The 17,675-nt window shown below is 45.6% G+C and overlaps 1 protein-coding gene across 3 annotated transcripts in view; it reads right to left on the reverse strand.

The window, feature by feature from the left end:
- DDX24 (DEAD-box helicase 24) overlaps positions 1-14,146 on the reverse strand; it is a 20,643-nt gene extending 6,497 nt beyond the window's left edge. For 2 of the 3 annotated variants that reach the window (XM_019552450.1, XM_019552452.1), the window contains exons 1-7: positions 14,059-14,146; positions 10,900-11,605; positions 8,186-8,557; positions 5,980-6,133; positions 4,500-5,015; positions 2,487-2,562; positions 1,752-1,940 (exon numbers count right to left, since the gene is read on the reverse strand). In XM_019552450.1, the coding sequence (XP_019407995.1) occupies positions 1,752-1,940; positions 2,487-2,562; positions 4,500-5,015; positions 5,980-6,133; positions 8,186-8,557; positions 10,900-11,602 (2,010 nt within the window). In that variant the 5' untranslated portion in view covers positions 11,603-11,605; positions 14,059-14,146. Of the gene's footprint in view, positions 1-1,751; positions 1,941-2,486; positions 2,563-4,499; positions 5,016-5,979; positions 6,134-8,185; positions 8,558-10,899; positions 11,606-13,158; positions 13,240-14,058 lie in introns of all 3 variants that reach the window. The other variant, XM_019552451.1, reaches the window with a different exon arrangement.
- Between the last annotated feature and the right edge of the window lie 3,529 nt (positions 14,147-17,675).

Here is a 17,675-nt window from a genome sequence, read left to right on the forward strand (position 1 = left end):
GGCTCCCTGGGGGGCTGGGCCAAGTAGGGGCCTGGGCGGGGGCTTGACCCGGCCCGGCACCAGGCAGCGGCCTCCTCCCAGGGAGAGAGGAGTTAACCCCTTCCCACCACCAGCCCGCTTACCTCCGGCTGTGCTGGGGGTCGGCAGGGGGCTCCGCGGCTGCTGAGGGGGTGTCTGGGGGGCTTCGGGGGAGCGGGGGCGCAGCAGGCTTCACCCGCGCGTCTCTCACTGCTCCGGAGCCTAACCGAGCCTTTTGAAGGCTCCTCTTGAAGGAGGAGACAGGGTTGTACTGCCACAACAGAGATTGGGCCCCTCAAGGCTCCCCTGCCTCCCACCCTTGGCATGGCAATGTCTTACAAGTCAAAGCTGCAGGTGTTTTTGGCACTCTGCCAAAAACGTTGCTGACCCTTGCTCTATCTCCTTGCAGCTGGGCTGCCCACCCCGAGCCATGCATCTTGTTACAAGCTGTTTTGCCAAAGCAGGCCATTATTTATCATGTCCGCAAGATACTGAACAAGAGAAGTTTTGCTAACAGAAATACAAAAGCAGCATTCGCTTTGCTCTGATATGATTCCATCATGGCTGTGACATAGCCAGCACAATGCCCCTTGTACTAGCCCCAGCTGTGGGGAGCCTGGATGCTGCGTGACCTCTAGCAAACTGACCCACAGTGCTCTAAAACAGCTAATGCCATGTTCTGTTCCCAACACACAGTGGAACTTTGTATGGGCTCTTCATCTACCTGTCCTTCAGATAGGCCTGTTTTATGAATGAAGAAATGATCCTTACTCTCATCTTTGTAGTGTATTTAAAAAAAAAAAAATCATGTAAAACTCTAGCTAACTGGAAAAAAGCTACTTCTACTATTATTATTATTGACAAGTTTCCTGCATGGTGAACGCCTCAGCCTAGCTAGTGAAGATATCAAAGCAGATGATTATATTTTATAAATTTCATTTTTAAATTTAGCCTAATTCACAACATAGGAAAGCAGGGCTGGAAAGGACATCACAACATCATTTAGTTCAGCCGTCTGCACAAGTCAAGATAAACCCTGACTAAACCATCCCAACAAGTGTCTGCCTAACCTGCTTTTGAAAATTTACAAGGATGGAGATTCCACAATTTCTCCAGGTCGTTGGTTCCACCCTTGTAGTCAGGAAGTTCCTTCTAAATTCCAACCTAAATTTCCTATGCTGCAGCCTGAGGTTATTTGCTCCTACTCTTACCCCTATGGCCACAGAGAAAAACCTATCACCCATTCAGGGATTTGAAGATTGTTACCAAATTCATTCTTGATCTTCCCTTCTCCAGACTAAACAACCCTGGTTCTTTCAGCCTTTCCTCATAAAAGTTATGCCTCCTATGCCCCTAATCATTTTTGTTGCTCTACACTGGACTCTTTCCAAAGTGTCCACATACTTCTTGAAGCGTGGGGCCAAAATTGGACACAGCATTCCAGATGTGACCTTACCAGTGCCTCATAGAGCAGAAGAATTACTTCCCTTGATTTGCAAGTGGCACTTCTGTTAATACAACCCAGTATGCTGCTGGCTTTTTTCTTACAACAAGAGCATTGTTTGCTCATATTCAGCTTATGGTCCACTGTAATCCTTAGGTCCTTCTCTGCAGTACTACAGCCTAGCCTGTCATTCCTCAGTCTGTATTTCTGAAATCTTAACATGTGAAGGGTATTGGATTAATTAAAATACAGAAGCAAACTTTTGCATTGCAAGACGTTATTTGCTTACTTTGACAGCAGTTATGTATTTTGTTTCAACAGGGAAAAATGCAAGATCGTCATTCTTTTCCAACGTCTTATAGATCTTTCTAAAATTAATCATGTCGTCAGGGCCAATTAGCAGCAAGCTCAGGCCGCTGTTGGCAGCTCGGGCTGTTCTGCCGCTTCTGTGCACATAAATCTCAGAAGTCCGTGGAACCTGCAAAAATTGCAGTTAATTACTTCCATAAAAAAAAAAAATCACAGTGGTTTGTATCTGAAAAGTACTGCAAAGGTAGGTACTGGATCTTCTGATAAACTGCTTTTATCACATCAAGCTCCGCTCATAACAAACAGGAGGGGACAAGGTGGGAATCCGGAGACACGTCCTATTCTGCCTGCATCGGCATGATCTCTAGGATGTCACGACCCCTTGCCACATCTCAGTTTCCCTAACTATAAGGAAGTAAAATGCCTCAGATGTGCTGTGAGGCAGTCACTTGAATCCTTTGGAAAAGGACTCTGACACTTGAGTTAGGAACAAAGACAGAAAAAATCAAGAGTTGTAGCCACAGTAACTTCTTATCTACAGTGTATTCCAAATAGCACATCCCCTCTTTTAGTGAAGGACACTTGATGCTTAATGTCTGTATTCTTACTTGGGATCAGGAATTTCAGCTTTCTATTGTATTCAGGCTTTGGACCTTCTTTCAAAAAAAAAAGAGAGAAAAATGACAGTAAAAGCATCAGAAGAATTATTTTTGACCTGGTAATGGAGGACATGCTGCACATTAGGAATATCAAGGCCACGAGCTGCAACATCTGTTGTCAAGAGGATACAGCTGAAAAAGAAAAGGCAGAATATATTCTGTTCATTAACCTACCACTGCAATACAGAGCAGATGCCTAAGAACATGCAACATGAGTGACCCAGAATGATGCCAAAGTAGTTAAAACTGCTGGCTATATATGCCACCTATTGGGAAGTCTAGAAATTGACACCTAAATATGTGATCTAAGGCAGTGTTGCAAGTGTGCAGTATTAGGTAAAAAGAAATAATACAATTGTTACTGACTGGGGACCTAATCCCAATGAAGCCAATGGCACAATTTCCTTAACTGCAAACCCAGCAAAGTCCTGCCTACCTATTCTTTTACTCTCTCCCAACTTCACAGGAAAGAGAATGAAAATGCCTAACAGATCACCTGCACTGCCAGAAAGGTGACTTATGTCCCAGTGCTTTGTCTAGTCAGAGTCTGAATGTCTCCTGAATTTAAAATGATCTTATAATACAATCATAATGAGGTATCCTGAGTGATTATTGCAACTTTGTTGGTCATGAATACTGCAATGCACTGTGTAATGATACTGCTTTATTGAATCCCTGCTGAAGAAATTGCAACTGGACAATTCTGAGCTATAAGAAAGAAAAAAATTACCATTTTTTGTTTTGGTCACTAAGTTATTTCCATAAAAAATTACAGAGAGAAGAGCACTCCAGTAAGGTCATTTTTGGACATAAATAATCTATAACAATGACAGGGGGCTCTGCAAGGTTTGGTAGGGTTCTTTTCTAAACTGCAGCCAACTGGGGTAAAAACAAAACAAAACAAAAAATGAATAAAGAGGCCAAAACCTTACTTGCAAGCAGGAAAGATTTTAACACAAGCTCCCTTCTATGACACTCATTGCACAATCTATAGCAGTGGTTCTCAACCTTTTTAGACTTGAGGGACCCCTATATAAGACTCAGGGCACCCCATGGAAAAAGCCGTCTCTTAGTTTTCACTCATTTTTACTACAGAAATATTATAGTAGAGCAGCTTTTTGGCAGCAAAGAACTCAGAAAGACCTCAGCTATCGATTTCTATTTGAAATCTCTGGGTTTATCTTAGGAATCATGTTTGTAAACTTAACAATGTTAACACTGTGGCACTCCATGGCATTCTTGAAAAGATCTCAAGACACCTTGGTTGAAAACCACCGATTTATGGGTATAGAGTTCAATAGACATTTAGTTGGGCAAAGCTCAGTGGTATGCATTATACAGGACATTGGACTAACTCAGGGGTTGGCAACCTATGGCCCCAAGGCTAGATCCAGCTCATGAATAAACTGGATCCAGCCTGTAGCAGCTCAGGAGATTGTCAGTATCCTCCAGCACCAGAGGAGAGGTCCCCAAGGTCCTGGTTGCTGTGTTCAGTTTCTTTTCTCTGCTGCAGAAGAGGAAGCACCTCTAGGATCCTAGTATCTGCTGACTGCTGGGGGCTGCAGCTGGCAGCAGGGGCTGGGTCACAAGCAGTGCCCCACAGTGGCAAAAGGATGCCAACCACTGAACTAACTGGCTTCTAAATTTAATGAGCTTTCCTGTCAGTGATGTGGGCAAGGCTGCTCATGAGACCTTCTCTGCAGAAGGGGCACTGAGATTGTATAATGAAAAGCATAGAGGAAAGTATTCAACTCCAGTGCTGGTGGAAAGTACTCAGGATACAGCCCTGAGGTAGAAGCCAGAGCAATGGCCATGTGAGCTTCCCCACAACTCCTGCACCTACACTGACCTGGTAAGACACCATGGGACACTCCATCTTTGGCTTTCCTCCCCACATGAACCAACCAGTGTGCCAGTCCCTGCAACCTGGAAGCCAACAGCTGTTTTCCACAGAATCACCTGAACCCTTCATCACCACCCTACCAACTGTATGCCTCTTGCTTAATGGTTTTTCCTTTTAATTTTCACCCAGTTTTGCTTATCATTAGGCACCAGATCAGTCAACTTACCTCTCTTGCTCAGCAAACCTTTCCAGGTTTTTTAACCTCTGCTTCTGGTGCATGTTTGCATGCAATGGCAGAGGATTACAGTCTAGGATTGTGAGGAGAGCACTGAGACGTTTTATACAGTCAATGCTGTTTGCAAAAACCATGGTCCTTCCTGGGTACTGAAGTAGGAAGTAATAGAGATAATAGTCCTTCTCTTCTTTCTCACAGTGGATCCTGGTTTCTGTCAGTGTCTCTACAGTGGCCTCTTTCCTTGTTAGGTCAATTATTTTGGGCTTGCCCTTTATCCCTACTTTCTCTATTAGCATTTCCAGTTTGGTCTTTCTGTCTACTTTCTTAGCATTTTTCTTTTGCAAAACTCTTGTGGGAGCCTGATGGACCAAAGTTAGCGTAGCAGAAAACACAAAAGTCTGACGCTGAGGATTATAGTGTGAATCACTTAACACTTCTAGCAACTGAGACAGTTCCAAAAAATGTCCCCTTTCAACCATTCGATCTGCTTCATCGATCACAAGACACCTGTTATACAGAAGGCAGACAGTGTATAAGTAAAGTGGTTCCTTTAGATTAGTGATCAACTTTTTTGGCAGTGCCTGATCCCTCCACTGGCTGGAACCAGTAGGGCTCCACCAGCTGCACAGAGGGATGTGCTCTGGCCCTGATCTAGCCAAACAGTGGAAGGGGGCTTGGCCCGGCCCCAACCTAGCCTCATGGAAGAGAGAGACCATGACCCAGCCCCGATATAGTTCTGCAAGGGGAGGGGGCATGGCCAAGCCACAGGGGAGGAAGGGGGCATGGCCCAGAACAGGCCAGCCCTGCAGGAGGGTGGGTGGTCGCCCAGCCCCATGGAAGGAAGGGGGCATGGCTCAGCCATAACCTGGTTGGGTGGAGGGAAGGGGGCATGGCCCAGCCCCATGGAGAGTGGCAAGGGGCGCCCCAACCACAACCCCAACCGAGCCACATGGAGGGAAGGGGGCGTGACCTGGCTCCAATCCGGCCATACTGGGGAAGGGTTTTGGCCCAGGTCTGAGTCACCCTGCAGGGCATGGAATTTTGGCAGCAGGGAGGGGTGGCAGTATTAACGGTCCCTACTCCCCCACCACCAAATTTCCCAACTCATGGGTAACCCTGCAGGCTAGATTCCAAAGCTGTGCAGGCCATGTTTGGCCTGCAGGCAAGAGGCTAAGCATCCCTGCTTTGGATGAATGGAAATCTGATGTATTTTTAAACAACCTTGTGTTAAAAAACACAAAAAGGAGGTTCCACAAGGAAAACACAAAGGGTGCCTAGTAACTCCCTTTGATTCAAAAGCAACCATTCATTTTTTTGTTAACATGTTTTGCTGCAACCCTCCCATTCTCAAAAGGTAATAAATATGAAGTCTGGTAGTGAACATTACTTAATCAGTAAACAAGAACCTGATGCAAAGGAGTCTTTCCCGATCACAATGATTTTGAGTAGTTAGATTAAAAGCCATTCTTACCTGAGCTGCCGGAGATTTGAGAGATGCGGGTGTTTCTCTTTAATTAGTTCCCAAAGACGGCCTGGGGTTGCAATTACAATTTCTGGCTTCCGATTCAAGACTCTCTGCTGTTTCTGAGGAGCCATGCCACCAACCAGAATTGCAGTTTTAATGCCTAAAACACAAAGGATGTCAAACAAAGACAACAATGGGTCACTGGAGTTACTTCCAAGTGAAATAACATTCTCTAGAAATAAAATAGACAATTCATACTATTCTGCAATGCTGCTGAAAAGTAATTTCAGAAGTACTGATCTAGACTAAATTTCTTTGGCTGGACCCCGTGTCTCTTCTTCTCAGTACAGTATTGAGCATGCAGCAATATAGTCAGCATTAGAGTGAAATGATGGTGATAGAAGATGCCAAAAAACAAAGTAATCCTTTTACTGAATTTGCTTTGAAACACCAGGAAGGAATATTTATGTCTTCGATAGTTAATGCAGGTGTTCTTCAGCTTCTCAATTTCCCAGAAGGAAGGCAGTCCACCATAGTCCCTCAAGGACCATAGGCTCATGCCTGTTCATTCAGAACTGGGTGAATAGCTGGGCTCCTATGTCTAATACATCTAACCGATAAAATGTCCTATGTCTAATAGGTAAAATGACCCTTTGCCCCATCTGCAGGTACAGAGTGAACATGCTCGAGGAAGGCTCACCCTACTACTGGATCCTGAATTGCCCATATTACAAAGCAGTGACCGTGGCAACAAGTGAATCCAACTACACTAAATGGACATGTCAAGATTTGTTCAAAGACCAGCCATGGTTCACTTGACCCCCCCTTATTCAAACAATGCCCTGCCACCTGACTCCCCACTCCTCACAGTGAGCCTCTATCTAACCTTGTGCATAGTCCCACTGTCTGCCTCCCTCATGGTCCTCTTGCTGGGCATATTCCAGATACCTGAAGTAGTGCTGCATGTGCTTGCTCCAGAGTGCCACATCGTTTCTGAACTACTCAGCATCAGTCCACAAAATAGCTCATCTGCAGTAGTACACTGAGGCAGCTCTGCTGCTTCCTGTTTGGGAGGTCATGTGGAGCAACCCGTGTCATAGTAAAATGCTAGTGCCATGGGTATGTTTAGGGAGAAGGAGGGAGGGTATCTGATTCCTGGTCCCCCCTCCAGCATCACCTCCATGGCCAGTTATTTGAAAACACTGCATTAAAGAGGAAAGGCCACACTGCAAGTTTCCTTCCCGTGATAGGTGCTGTCTGTTTCTGTACAGCTGCTGTCAAGACTCCTTAGACAAGGGGAAGAATTCAGTATCTGTCCTGAACACACAGTTGCCAACTCCTACCTATGTGGTGAATTCCGTAAAGCAACTGCTGTGCTGGTTTTAACAGACTGGTACGTCAATAAGTCAGCACATTGTTTCAGGGCTAGAGATGAAATTAGCCTACAGATATATGAGAGGGGGCAAAAGAAGACACTTTAAAAACAATTTATGTTGAATATTTCTGATGAGTAGAGGCATTACACTAATAAATACAGATATAATCATTAATTTGGTTGGGGAAGAGGGTGGAGAATACAGGGAAAATGAGGAGGAGCGATTATTTCTATTATCTTGTTCCTGCATTTCAAAAACATCATACCTATGCTCATTCCCCATTTTAGCATCCAGTAGGAAAGGTGATGTGAGGTTTAGAATAGATTAAGTGCATCACCTTGAAGCAGGGGTTAGTGAATGTAATGCTGTGGCCTGTCATGTAGGTCAGGGTAGATGACCCACCAGTACTTTCTGTCCTTAAGAACCATGGTGTCATTTGGATAAGGATATAGCTACTCTTATCAACAGAAGACAGCACTTTGCAGGTCAGTTATTCTGGTACTGGTTTTGTGTTTCTAAACTAGGAGCTGATCAACACTCATTTGTAGAGTAGTTAAAAGAACGTGGGTTTTTTTTGTGATTTCTTAGTTGGATCAATAAAAGGTATCATTTCTGAACCAAGAGTTCTACAGTTTTGCATTTATTGAACCATGAATGCACTTAAAAACAACAAATGCTGCACTGTGAGGGGAAACCCCACCCAAGGATTTCAGCCACTTTTCACCCATTCAGGGTAACAAGAGTAACATCTCCATTTTAAAAAGGCAAGCAGGCAGAATGAATAGAAGGGCCAGGAACAAGGCCTTGCTCCTCTGCTTTTTCCTCTCATGCCTTACCTGTAAATTTGGCTGCTGCATCAATATGGTGTTTTACTTGTACTGCTAATTCTCTTGTAGGAGCCAGAACAAGTCCTAAGAGAGGCCTGTTTTTATCTGAGTCGACAGCATGTTTGCCGTTATCAAAATCAAAGTCTATATCTTCTAGCACCTTCATGCAGCCTGTTGTGATAGATTCATTAGTATCGCTATCCTCTTCACCCTGCTCAGGACTTGGGTCTTTCATTTTATTATCATTTTCCCAATTTGTTTCTTGGCCATCTTCACATACCAGGTCTGCACTGGCACTTCTGCTTGGCAAGCTTTTTGAGTTTTGCCACTCTAGCACAGCATGGATCATTGGAATTGCAAATGCCAGTGTCTTCCCACTTCCTAAAAATACAGAACAAGTGTTACAATTGTTTGCAATGAAGCAGAATTCCATCACAAGCTGTTTCATAAGCAAATCACAGTTAATGCATACTGTTTATTTCAATATTTTAAATGCATATTATTGATTCTCAGACCATTTTAATTCTGCTACTATGAGATGCACTTGGTGACCTCAAGCAGACAATTTTTCTTTGGAATGAGTATTTTTACAAAACCTCAACAGGGCAGGCAGAATGTGAATCTGATGGAAAAGTAGTTTAAAAAGCCACAATAGCAGCCAAGGTCTTTTTAAGAAACCGCATACCCTTAAGGAGAACAGCATGCCCTAATTGACAACTCTGATCAATGTTCTCCAAATAAGGGAATAGCAAATGAGGCCAAGGACAAACTAGAAGATACTAGGATTCACTTCTATTTTTTTCTTTTTAGGAGTGTGCTTATGATCGTATGAGAAATGTACAATTTCTTGATATATCAACACCTTGTTTTCAAAAGATGCGCTGATCTTTTTACATTAAAAAACCAAACACTTGTCTTAGAACAGAGCAGCCCCTTAAACAGAGGATAAGAAAAATATTCCTCTACATGTAATTTCAGGGGACCACTGTAGATTTATTTGTGATGTGGAGCATTCAACTTGTAGTCCTATCTGAGATGCAGTGGTCATTTGGGGGGGTACTTGGACCAGTAATCACTAAATCTCTTTAGTGGACAAAAAATATCCCTCACAACAGTAGTGTCATTAGACTCAATATGTATCATCTAGGCAATTCTGGCTTCCTTTTCTTGCTCTGAACAGTTGGTCTCTCTCTGCAATTCACCTTTTCTGCCACACTGCTCCCATCTGAGCCATTTCCCATGAGCAGCAAAGAGAAATTTACAAGCATGCTGGTGGCCCTATACAAGCAGCTAGGGGTCTTGTAAATCTCACTTTACCACCAAGAACCAATCCAGTCATATCTTTTCATAAAGCAACATCACTGGTTGCTGCCTTTGCTGAGCTGTAACAGTACTGAGTAATTTACTGCAAGCAGCACTATTCTGTGCTGCCTCCAGGAAACTGGACGAAAATGGAACTATGGAAAAAAGTGATTTTGTAACCACAAGCAACACCGGAAGGTTTTATTGGCAATACATTGCCCACAAGCCATGAGGCAGGAACCACAGTCCTAGAAGTAATGGAGCCTTGGCAGGTTTGTATACTAAAAGGTCACTGGTAGTACACAATAGTTTGGTCTCATCCTAATTCCTGAGGTAAAATTTGCCCATCTCACACACACAGGTTGTTTGGCATAATTCAGATTCATAATGATCCATGCCTTTGAGAGAAATCCAGTACAAAACTGCTGTTATGCTGAGGCTATGCTGGCCAAGGCTCTCTGTTGTCCCCCACCTGTCTCAAACCATCTGCTGTCTCTTGTCTTATGCTCAGATTCCCAGCTTTCTGGGGCAGGGACCATCTTTTTTTGTTCTGGGGTCAAAAAACACCTGCCACAATGAGGTCCTTCTCCGCAGTGAGGGCTCCTAGGTGCTACAGTGACACCAATAATTAAAGAACAGAAATGCTGCTGGGCTTGGCAGCACTGGGAAATGAAGGCTGCAGTGCTGCTCACACCTGCATTGTGATCACTCATTCAGATCAGTGCTGTTCCATTTTACAACTACTAGGATGACCTCCAAATGGTAGTAGTAAACAAAACACCAGATAGAGTCACATGTGCCCTTTAGAACAAATGGGGTTAGGTCGGGGTGGCCAATTCATGGCAGGCATACCACAAGTGACGTGGGCAGCCTATGTATGTAGACTTCCTAGACTGGGGAGAGACTAAGGAACACAGGGGCAGATAGGACAAGGAGCAGAAAATAGGGCAAAAAATTGGGCACGGGGAAGCAACTAGAGTGGTACCTCAGGGAGGATGTAGGGCTTAACTTGTGGCATACCAGTGAAAGAGATTGGCCCTCACTCCCTTTAGTGGATCTGCAAAGCCAGCAAAGGAGCCTTAGGCTCTGACAGATCTCTGATCTTGAGGTAATGGGAGCTCTGACCTACTTTAAAAAAGTGCATCAAATATAATTTGATTCCCCAGACAAAATTATATGGAGGATTTAAAGCTTTGTACATGCGAGTGTCCTAGTATGCAAAACAAATGCAGTATATTTCATCTGTAAAGTAAATGGCTGCAATGCAGAAGACTTCCCTTCCTAGTTCACTGGATGAACTGAAGCTTACAGGTTCTTATCCTGTTACTGCAATTATGACAATACACTGCATTTTTGAGAAAGAGAGAGAGAGAGAAGGGGACAGTCAATTTACTTAATGTTCTAGCAGTGCGCATTTGTACCTGTTTCTGCAGCACCCAGAATATCCATATGATCTCGAATTGCAGAAGGCAGAGCTAATGCCTGAATAGGAGTTGGAGCACTAAATCCCAGAGAACTCAAGGCCTGCAGAACTGGTTTTGGAACAAAGAGGTCTTTCCATGCAGACACATCAGCTATTTGATCAGATGACCCAGATAAAACCTGAGTGGTCCAATTTGTAACCTTCTTAGAAGACTTTGCTGGGGGAGGAGCTTGCTGGGGTGCAGATGCTTTCTTTTTTTTCTTCTTCTTCAAAGTTTTTTCTGTGCCTGAAGCAGTTTCAGCTTTGTTTTCATTTTCTTCAGAATCAGTCAATGTGACGGTATCTTTAGGTTCATCTTCATGATCAGTGAGTGTGTCATCTCTCTCCTCAGAATGATCATTTTTACTTGTTCTAGTTCCCAAACCTTTGCCTTTCCTTCGCTTTTTTTTTTGGTTGGTAGAATCCTCTTCTTCGGAGACACTATCAGATTTTCTCTTCTTGCCTTTTTCTTTTCCAGATTTAGAGGAACTTATTAATTTATAATCTGTAAGCTCCTCAAAGCACACCAGATCTCCAAGCTGCTCATCAGCAAATAGATTTGGGTCGATTTCAACAGGTTTCCATTTTCCTACTACTTTGATACCCCTTCGTTTTGATTTAAAGGAAGCTCTAAACTTATTTCCTTTTTTTGCCTTCATCATGATCTAAAACAATTGAAAAAGAAATGGTAAAAAACAGCAGAACAAGGTATCTAGATTCATATAACACACGACATAAACACTGCAGATGGTGCATAATTCCATCTATGTGTAAAGCTAATGGGACACTTGTCTTAACTAGAGTTTTCTCTGAAGTTTAGTCTTTGGGCTTGGTCCTGCTCCCACTGACTAGGCCCTCTTTGTTTTGAATCTGCACATTTAAGAACACTTGCAACTCCAAATGCATGCATGCAATTTGACAAACAATCTTTAATTGCTCATTTATCAGCCTCTTGCTGAAAATGGCACTGGAAACCTCTGCAGTACAGAAACCCTGATGACAAACCATCACATAGCTCTTGTGCATTTTGTTAACTATGACCCTTTAGCACTTTGTGCTGAAAGCTCTTTTGGCGGGAGCATGGGATGGAAACCTTGGATTTACAGCTTTATACTGGGCTCTTGTGTGGATGTTTTACAAACATCCTGTTTTACCAGAATACTGGTCTTAATGCATAATGATGTAAACTCTTAATGTTTTCTGCCCTCTTTAGAGTAAAACGGTATAAAGCACGACATTCTGTCTATTGTGCATCACAATCCTATAACTCTCTTTCCACCACTGAAGAAAGCAACACATGGAACAGAATCTCTAAGGATGGATGATAAGGGGCAGCTCAGGAGGAAGCTAGTGAGAAGGCATGCAAATAACTTGTGAGACAATCTACAGTACATGCCTCTTGTGAGGCTCCCTGCTTCCAACAAAAGAAAAGAAAAATAAAGCAGCCTCAGGTTTGGCTAGCAGACCTAAAATTTTGAAAAGCTATTGGAGGACTCCTTTCCCTTCCCAATCCTCATAAGCCACTTTGCTCATTCACTCCGACTGTGAATGGAATCCAGAATTTTGCCCTAAACACTCTACTTGTTTTTACTTTTTTCACACATGCACGAAACAGGCACTACACAAGCAGTTTCTCACTGTAAATTCATAGCCACACTTAAGTTGCACTCCTGGCTTTCAAAGTTTACCCCTATATAGCTTGTCGTGGGAGGCAATCCTAAAAATGTGACTAATACTACTGCACCATTCAATGTACAATTAGAAGTGTACTAGTTCAGCCAATGCCAACTTTTTGTGGCATGCTTGCCAAAATTAGCTCCACACACTCTCCAACGACCATTCCAATCCCCTTACTCTGCTTCATCTCCTGCTCTGCTGTCTTCCTCCTGCCCTCTGCCGTGGTGTTCTCTGTCCCCTCTCTGATCTGTCATGGCCAACACAGAGGCTGCTTGTGCCACCTGTAACACTGGAGCTCCAGGATGGCTAATGCAAAACACAATGGCCAGATCAACTCACAAAATGGCATACGTAACATGGTGAAAGAGTAGCCAGGAGACATGCACAAATAAAAACAGGGCAGTACACATGTCCATGAAAAGCACTGATTTGCTGCATCAATCTGCAGCAATTAAGCATTAAACACGAAGGAAGGCACCAAGAAAGAAATTACTACTCAAAATGGTAACTGGGTATGTGCTCTTCACAGCTCATCTCTCACTGATAGCAATGAGATGGGCGAGTCTTTAGCCAAGTTGAAAATTACTGTTAGCACTGGTATCCAGGTTGAAGGTATATTGGTCTACAGGAAAAAGCAATTAGGATTCATAGTACAGATACCTTTTATGAGAACAACAAAAAAAATCTGAGCTTCCACAGATGAGACCTAAGTAACCAGGCAGGGCTGACTCTAAACCAGCAGCTTTTTAAGCTCCAGCTTCCCCTCCTTACACTCATCTCCTTGGTAACTGTCAGCTCTCAGTTCTGCAGTGTTGCCAACTCTCATGATTGTTAGTGTTGTTCTTAAGATCTCTGCTTTGGGAATGTGAAAAACTCATCTCGTTCACACACTGTACAAATCATACACAAATATAGATAAAAGAAAGCTAAATTTTCCACATTCCCAAAGTGTAGACTTTAAGAACAACACCAAAAATCGTAAGAGTTGTCAATACTGGTTTTGACTTGCTTTTTGGAGTATAGAAAGCCAACAGAGCCAATCTTCTGCCGCAAAAAACCCAAACCAAAACAACCCCCTCCCTCCAATATGGTCAGAGCAGGTCACAATGTAGTGAACACTCCGCTTCCTGCGGACGGCCTCTGGGCTTGTTCTGCGGACCACGTTTGCAAACCTCAGAGCTGCCCCCGAGGCCACCTCGACAGGCCGCCGCAGGCCAGAGGCACCGCTCTCACCGCACCAGGCTGCTCGGGGCCGCTGGCGCGAAGCGGCTGCAGCCGGGCCCGACACCCCCCGCTCGGCCCCGTCTCGGGATAGCTCTGCCTGCGCTCGCAGCCGGCCGCCCCGCTCCTCTACCCCCGGAGCGGGACCCTGCGCCTTCCCCGGGACAGCCGCCGGGCCGGGCCGGGCCGGGCCTCCCCTCTTCCTGAGCCCCGCGCTCACCGCTGCCTCCGCCGGCGCCTACCACGTGGTCGCAGGGCTGGGGGCGGCCATCACAGTCGTGACATCACATCCGCCCGCGGGGTGAGAGGGACCGGAAGGTTGATGAGAAAGGTGGTGGTTGGTGTTTAATTACTGTCTTTGTATCATCTTTTCAACCCGTACACGATAGTTAATATTAAAAGTGTCAAAACTCGTGGAAGAGGTGATATCGTTATTAGACCTACTAGATATTTGCAAGCAAACGACTGCATTTATCTGCAAGCTTTCGGGCATGCTCACCCGTTCTCTAGCACAGGGCAGGAGGGAGCAGCGAGCGGCGAAGTGCTAGGTAGAAACGGAAATTCATATTTCCCAGAAGAGCTGAAGGAGTGGTGGAGTCTCCTGCTTGGAAAAGTTCACTTTGTACAGGTGAGGCCCAGGGAAAAGTTGAAACAGTCTTTTCACCTCAGAGCTGTCTGATGCAAGCTGGATGTTAAGGCAGGTTTGCTTTAGGTTATGATGTTTTATATTTCACAGGAGAATGGAAAACTCTTCTAGGCAGGAGTTTAAGTGGCGAGGTACCTGTATTCCTGTGCTCTGGGAGACGAAAATTCACTCAAAGAATGGCAGGAGCCTCTTGTTAAAAATTCAGGCGATAAAATGCTTCCTACTTGTAAACCTACAAAATTTTCATTAAAAAAAAAAAAAGGATGATGAAGGGTGAGTGCACCCAAAAGCATAAATACAATACTTTGCAGATGTCTAGTTGGTCTGATAAAATGTATCTTCCATGAACTTCAGTTCTTTTTGTCTGTAGACCAATACGGCTACAACCTCCATATCGGATAACTTTTGAGGCGATTAATTGATGCAGCTTATGCAAAACCCAAGCCGCTCTCAGACTCTTAACCAGCTTTCAGGTTTTTTATTTTTTGCAAAAATGCTGAGAGAGAGAGAAACAGTACCTGTAGCAAACCAAAACACACTGAAAGTTGAGCTATTTTTGTCCCAGTACAAAGTTCACACTATGTGCCCACACACCCATCACCACTCCAGTTTTTGGGGCTTTTTTTACTGCTTGCCTTGAAATAAATACTTGTGCTTTGGTGACCCAGTTCTCACTTGCTGGCCAGTTACAGTGAGCAATATAAAGTAAATCAGACTTATTTACATACTTATGTGCATTTTTTCAGAGTATGATTTTTTTTCAGAAAATACAATAATTTTGAGCTTCCAATATGATAATTTCATATTTAAGACCTGGCAGTTTCTCTCCAGTCACAAGGGCGGAGTGCGGGAAGGAGCTGCTCAGTTGCAGCAGGTGCCTGGGGCCTGGGTGCTGTGTGATTGGAGTGACAGCACTATACAGAGGGGCCGGAAGGGCCTGTGGAGGGTGTCTAGTGCAACCTGCTGTCTGGGGCAGGGGCTTAATCAAGTGCAAGGCAGAACCAGCCCTGGGGAAAGAGGTAGGGGCTTGCTCTCACCAGCTTTAGATCTACAGCCTGACCCTAAGCTGACGCAATGATAATACACCAAAAGGAGGGATAATGATATATATTATTAACAACCATCAACAATCAGCACTATTGGGAACAGTGTCCCAGTCAGCACTGTGTCCCAACACTGTTCCCAATCAGCACTCAATACCACTTTAACAACAAAGCAGTACAATATCAACAAAACCCTGCTCGCTCTCACTCTGTCAACAACATGAACAATCTTAATAACACCTATTCCTTAATGTAGTCCCTGACCCATGGCAAGAGATAGTCCTCCTTCCAGTGGGGGTCCCTTGGTGGGGGGGTGTCCAGGAAGCACCAGGGGCCCCTCCCCTTAGGGCCTTGACTAGGTGGGGGCTGCTCACCCAGCCCCTTCTCTGGGTTTGCCTGCCCCAAATGTCTTTCCCTTGTGGGACCCAAGGGCCCAATGACTCAGTCCCTCGGGTGGCGGTCAGGGCACAGGTTGATAGGGTCTCCTCTGCTGGAGTGCCTCTCCAGGCCTCTCCTGCACTGCTGGGCTTCTCCCCACCCTGTGCCCTGCTCTGGGCTCCGAGGGCTCAGCTCTTCTCAGCTGCTGCACCACTGCTGCTGGCTCCTGGGCCTCATGCTGCAACGCTACCATTTCCCCGTGCCCTGGCTTGGTACTGAGGGCTCTCTTAGCATAGGCCAGGCCCTTCAGGACCGTCCTCACGCCAGGTGGACAACCCAGGCAGCCTCCGCTGCTCCCAAGGATCAGGCCCGTGTGCTGCCCTGTGCACCGTGGGACCTGGCTGCTTGCTGAGAGATGGGGCCTGAGCCACCTCACTGCAGTCCCAAGGCCTTTGCCCTGTGTGCTGCCATGTGCAGCTCGCTGGCCCTACCAGGGATGCAGGCTTGAGCCGCTGCTTGAGGCTTTCAAAGCCTGGGCTCCATGCACCAAATCACGCACCGTGATGGGCCCGAGCAGTCTTATACTGCTCCTAGGGCCAGGTCTTCCCGTGCCATTCCCGTACACTGTCAATAGCCTGAGCAGTCTCGCAATGCTCCCGAGGCTGCTCTTCCAGTGGTGGCTTCAGCAGCGTTGGGCCTATTGCCTGCTGGGGTAGAGCTCCCCAGCTTTTTTTGGCCCTCGTGCTGGGCACGCAGCTCCTTTTACGCGCTCCAGGGCTCCACCCCTGAAGTCTTCCGGACCTGGCAGTTTACAGTCCTCAGTCAGGTCCAGAGGAGCTCTTCTCCCCCTTCCTTCAGGAAAGGGGCCTGACTTTATTTCTCCTGCTGCCTCCTGATCAGTGGATGGGCTTTACCAATCAAAACAGCAGGATCTCAAGCCTGGGACTCAACCCAAACTCTGAAAGGTGAGCCTGCTACAAAAGCTAAATAAGAAGCCTGAAAAAGACCACATATTTTTCCAACCTAGTGCAGTCTGTATCTTTTGTGCATTCATATGCACCTATACAATAACTTAGGGTTGGGGTGCTGAACCCCTGGTCAGCAGGGCAAATCTGCCCACAAAACTGAGTCATCCGACTTGCAGGCATCTACATGGGTCCTAAAATTTTGTGGTGGGGGAATAGTGGCAGCATTAATTGCCCCTCCCCTGCTGCCACATTTCTAGACCCACAGGCTAGATAGTGTGGTCCTGTAGGCTAGATTGGGTGCATGGGGCCAATCCAGGTATGCAGGGCTGGGGCTATGAAAGGCCCAATCCTGTGGCCTGGGGGCTGGCCAGAGGCAGCATGGGGTCAATTGGAGGTGGTGTTGGGCCCAGTCTTGGCCCATGGGTTGGCAAGGCAGCGCAGGGCTCATCCATGTGCACAGGGACTGGCCAAAGGCAGTGTGGGGCCTGATCCAGGAGCACAAGGCAGAGCAGAGACCTGCAGGCCTGGAGGGCAGTGCAGAGCCTTATCTGGCAGCATGGGACAAAAGCAGAGGCACACTGGCCTGATCTGGCAGCACAGAGCCAGAGTGGTATAGAACCAAATCCTGGTGTCCAGGACCTGATTGGGCCCATGGAGCGACCCTGTACCACTCATCCACCCCAGGGGACCAAAACGTTGAGAGTACCACTGACTTAGGGGATATGATGCAAAACTTGTGTAACCCAGGCCGTACTCCAAGACATACCCCCTTTCCCACTTGAAGGGATAAGAGCAGGTGCAC

The sequence above is a fragment of the Crocodylus porosus genome, unplaced genomic scaffold (assembly GCF_001723895.1).
Source record: "Crocodylus porosus isolate Cpor-Errol unplaced genomic scaffold, CroPor_comp1, whole genome shotgun sequence".
In the NCBI taxonomy this organism is placed as follows: Eukaryota; Metazoa; Chordata; order Crocodylia; family Crocodylidae; genus Crocodylus; species Crocodylus porosus.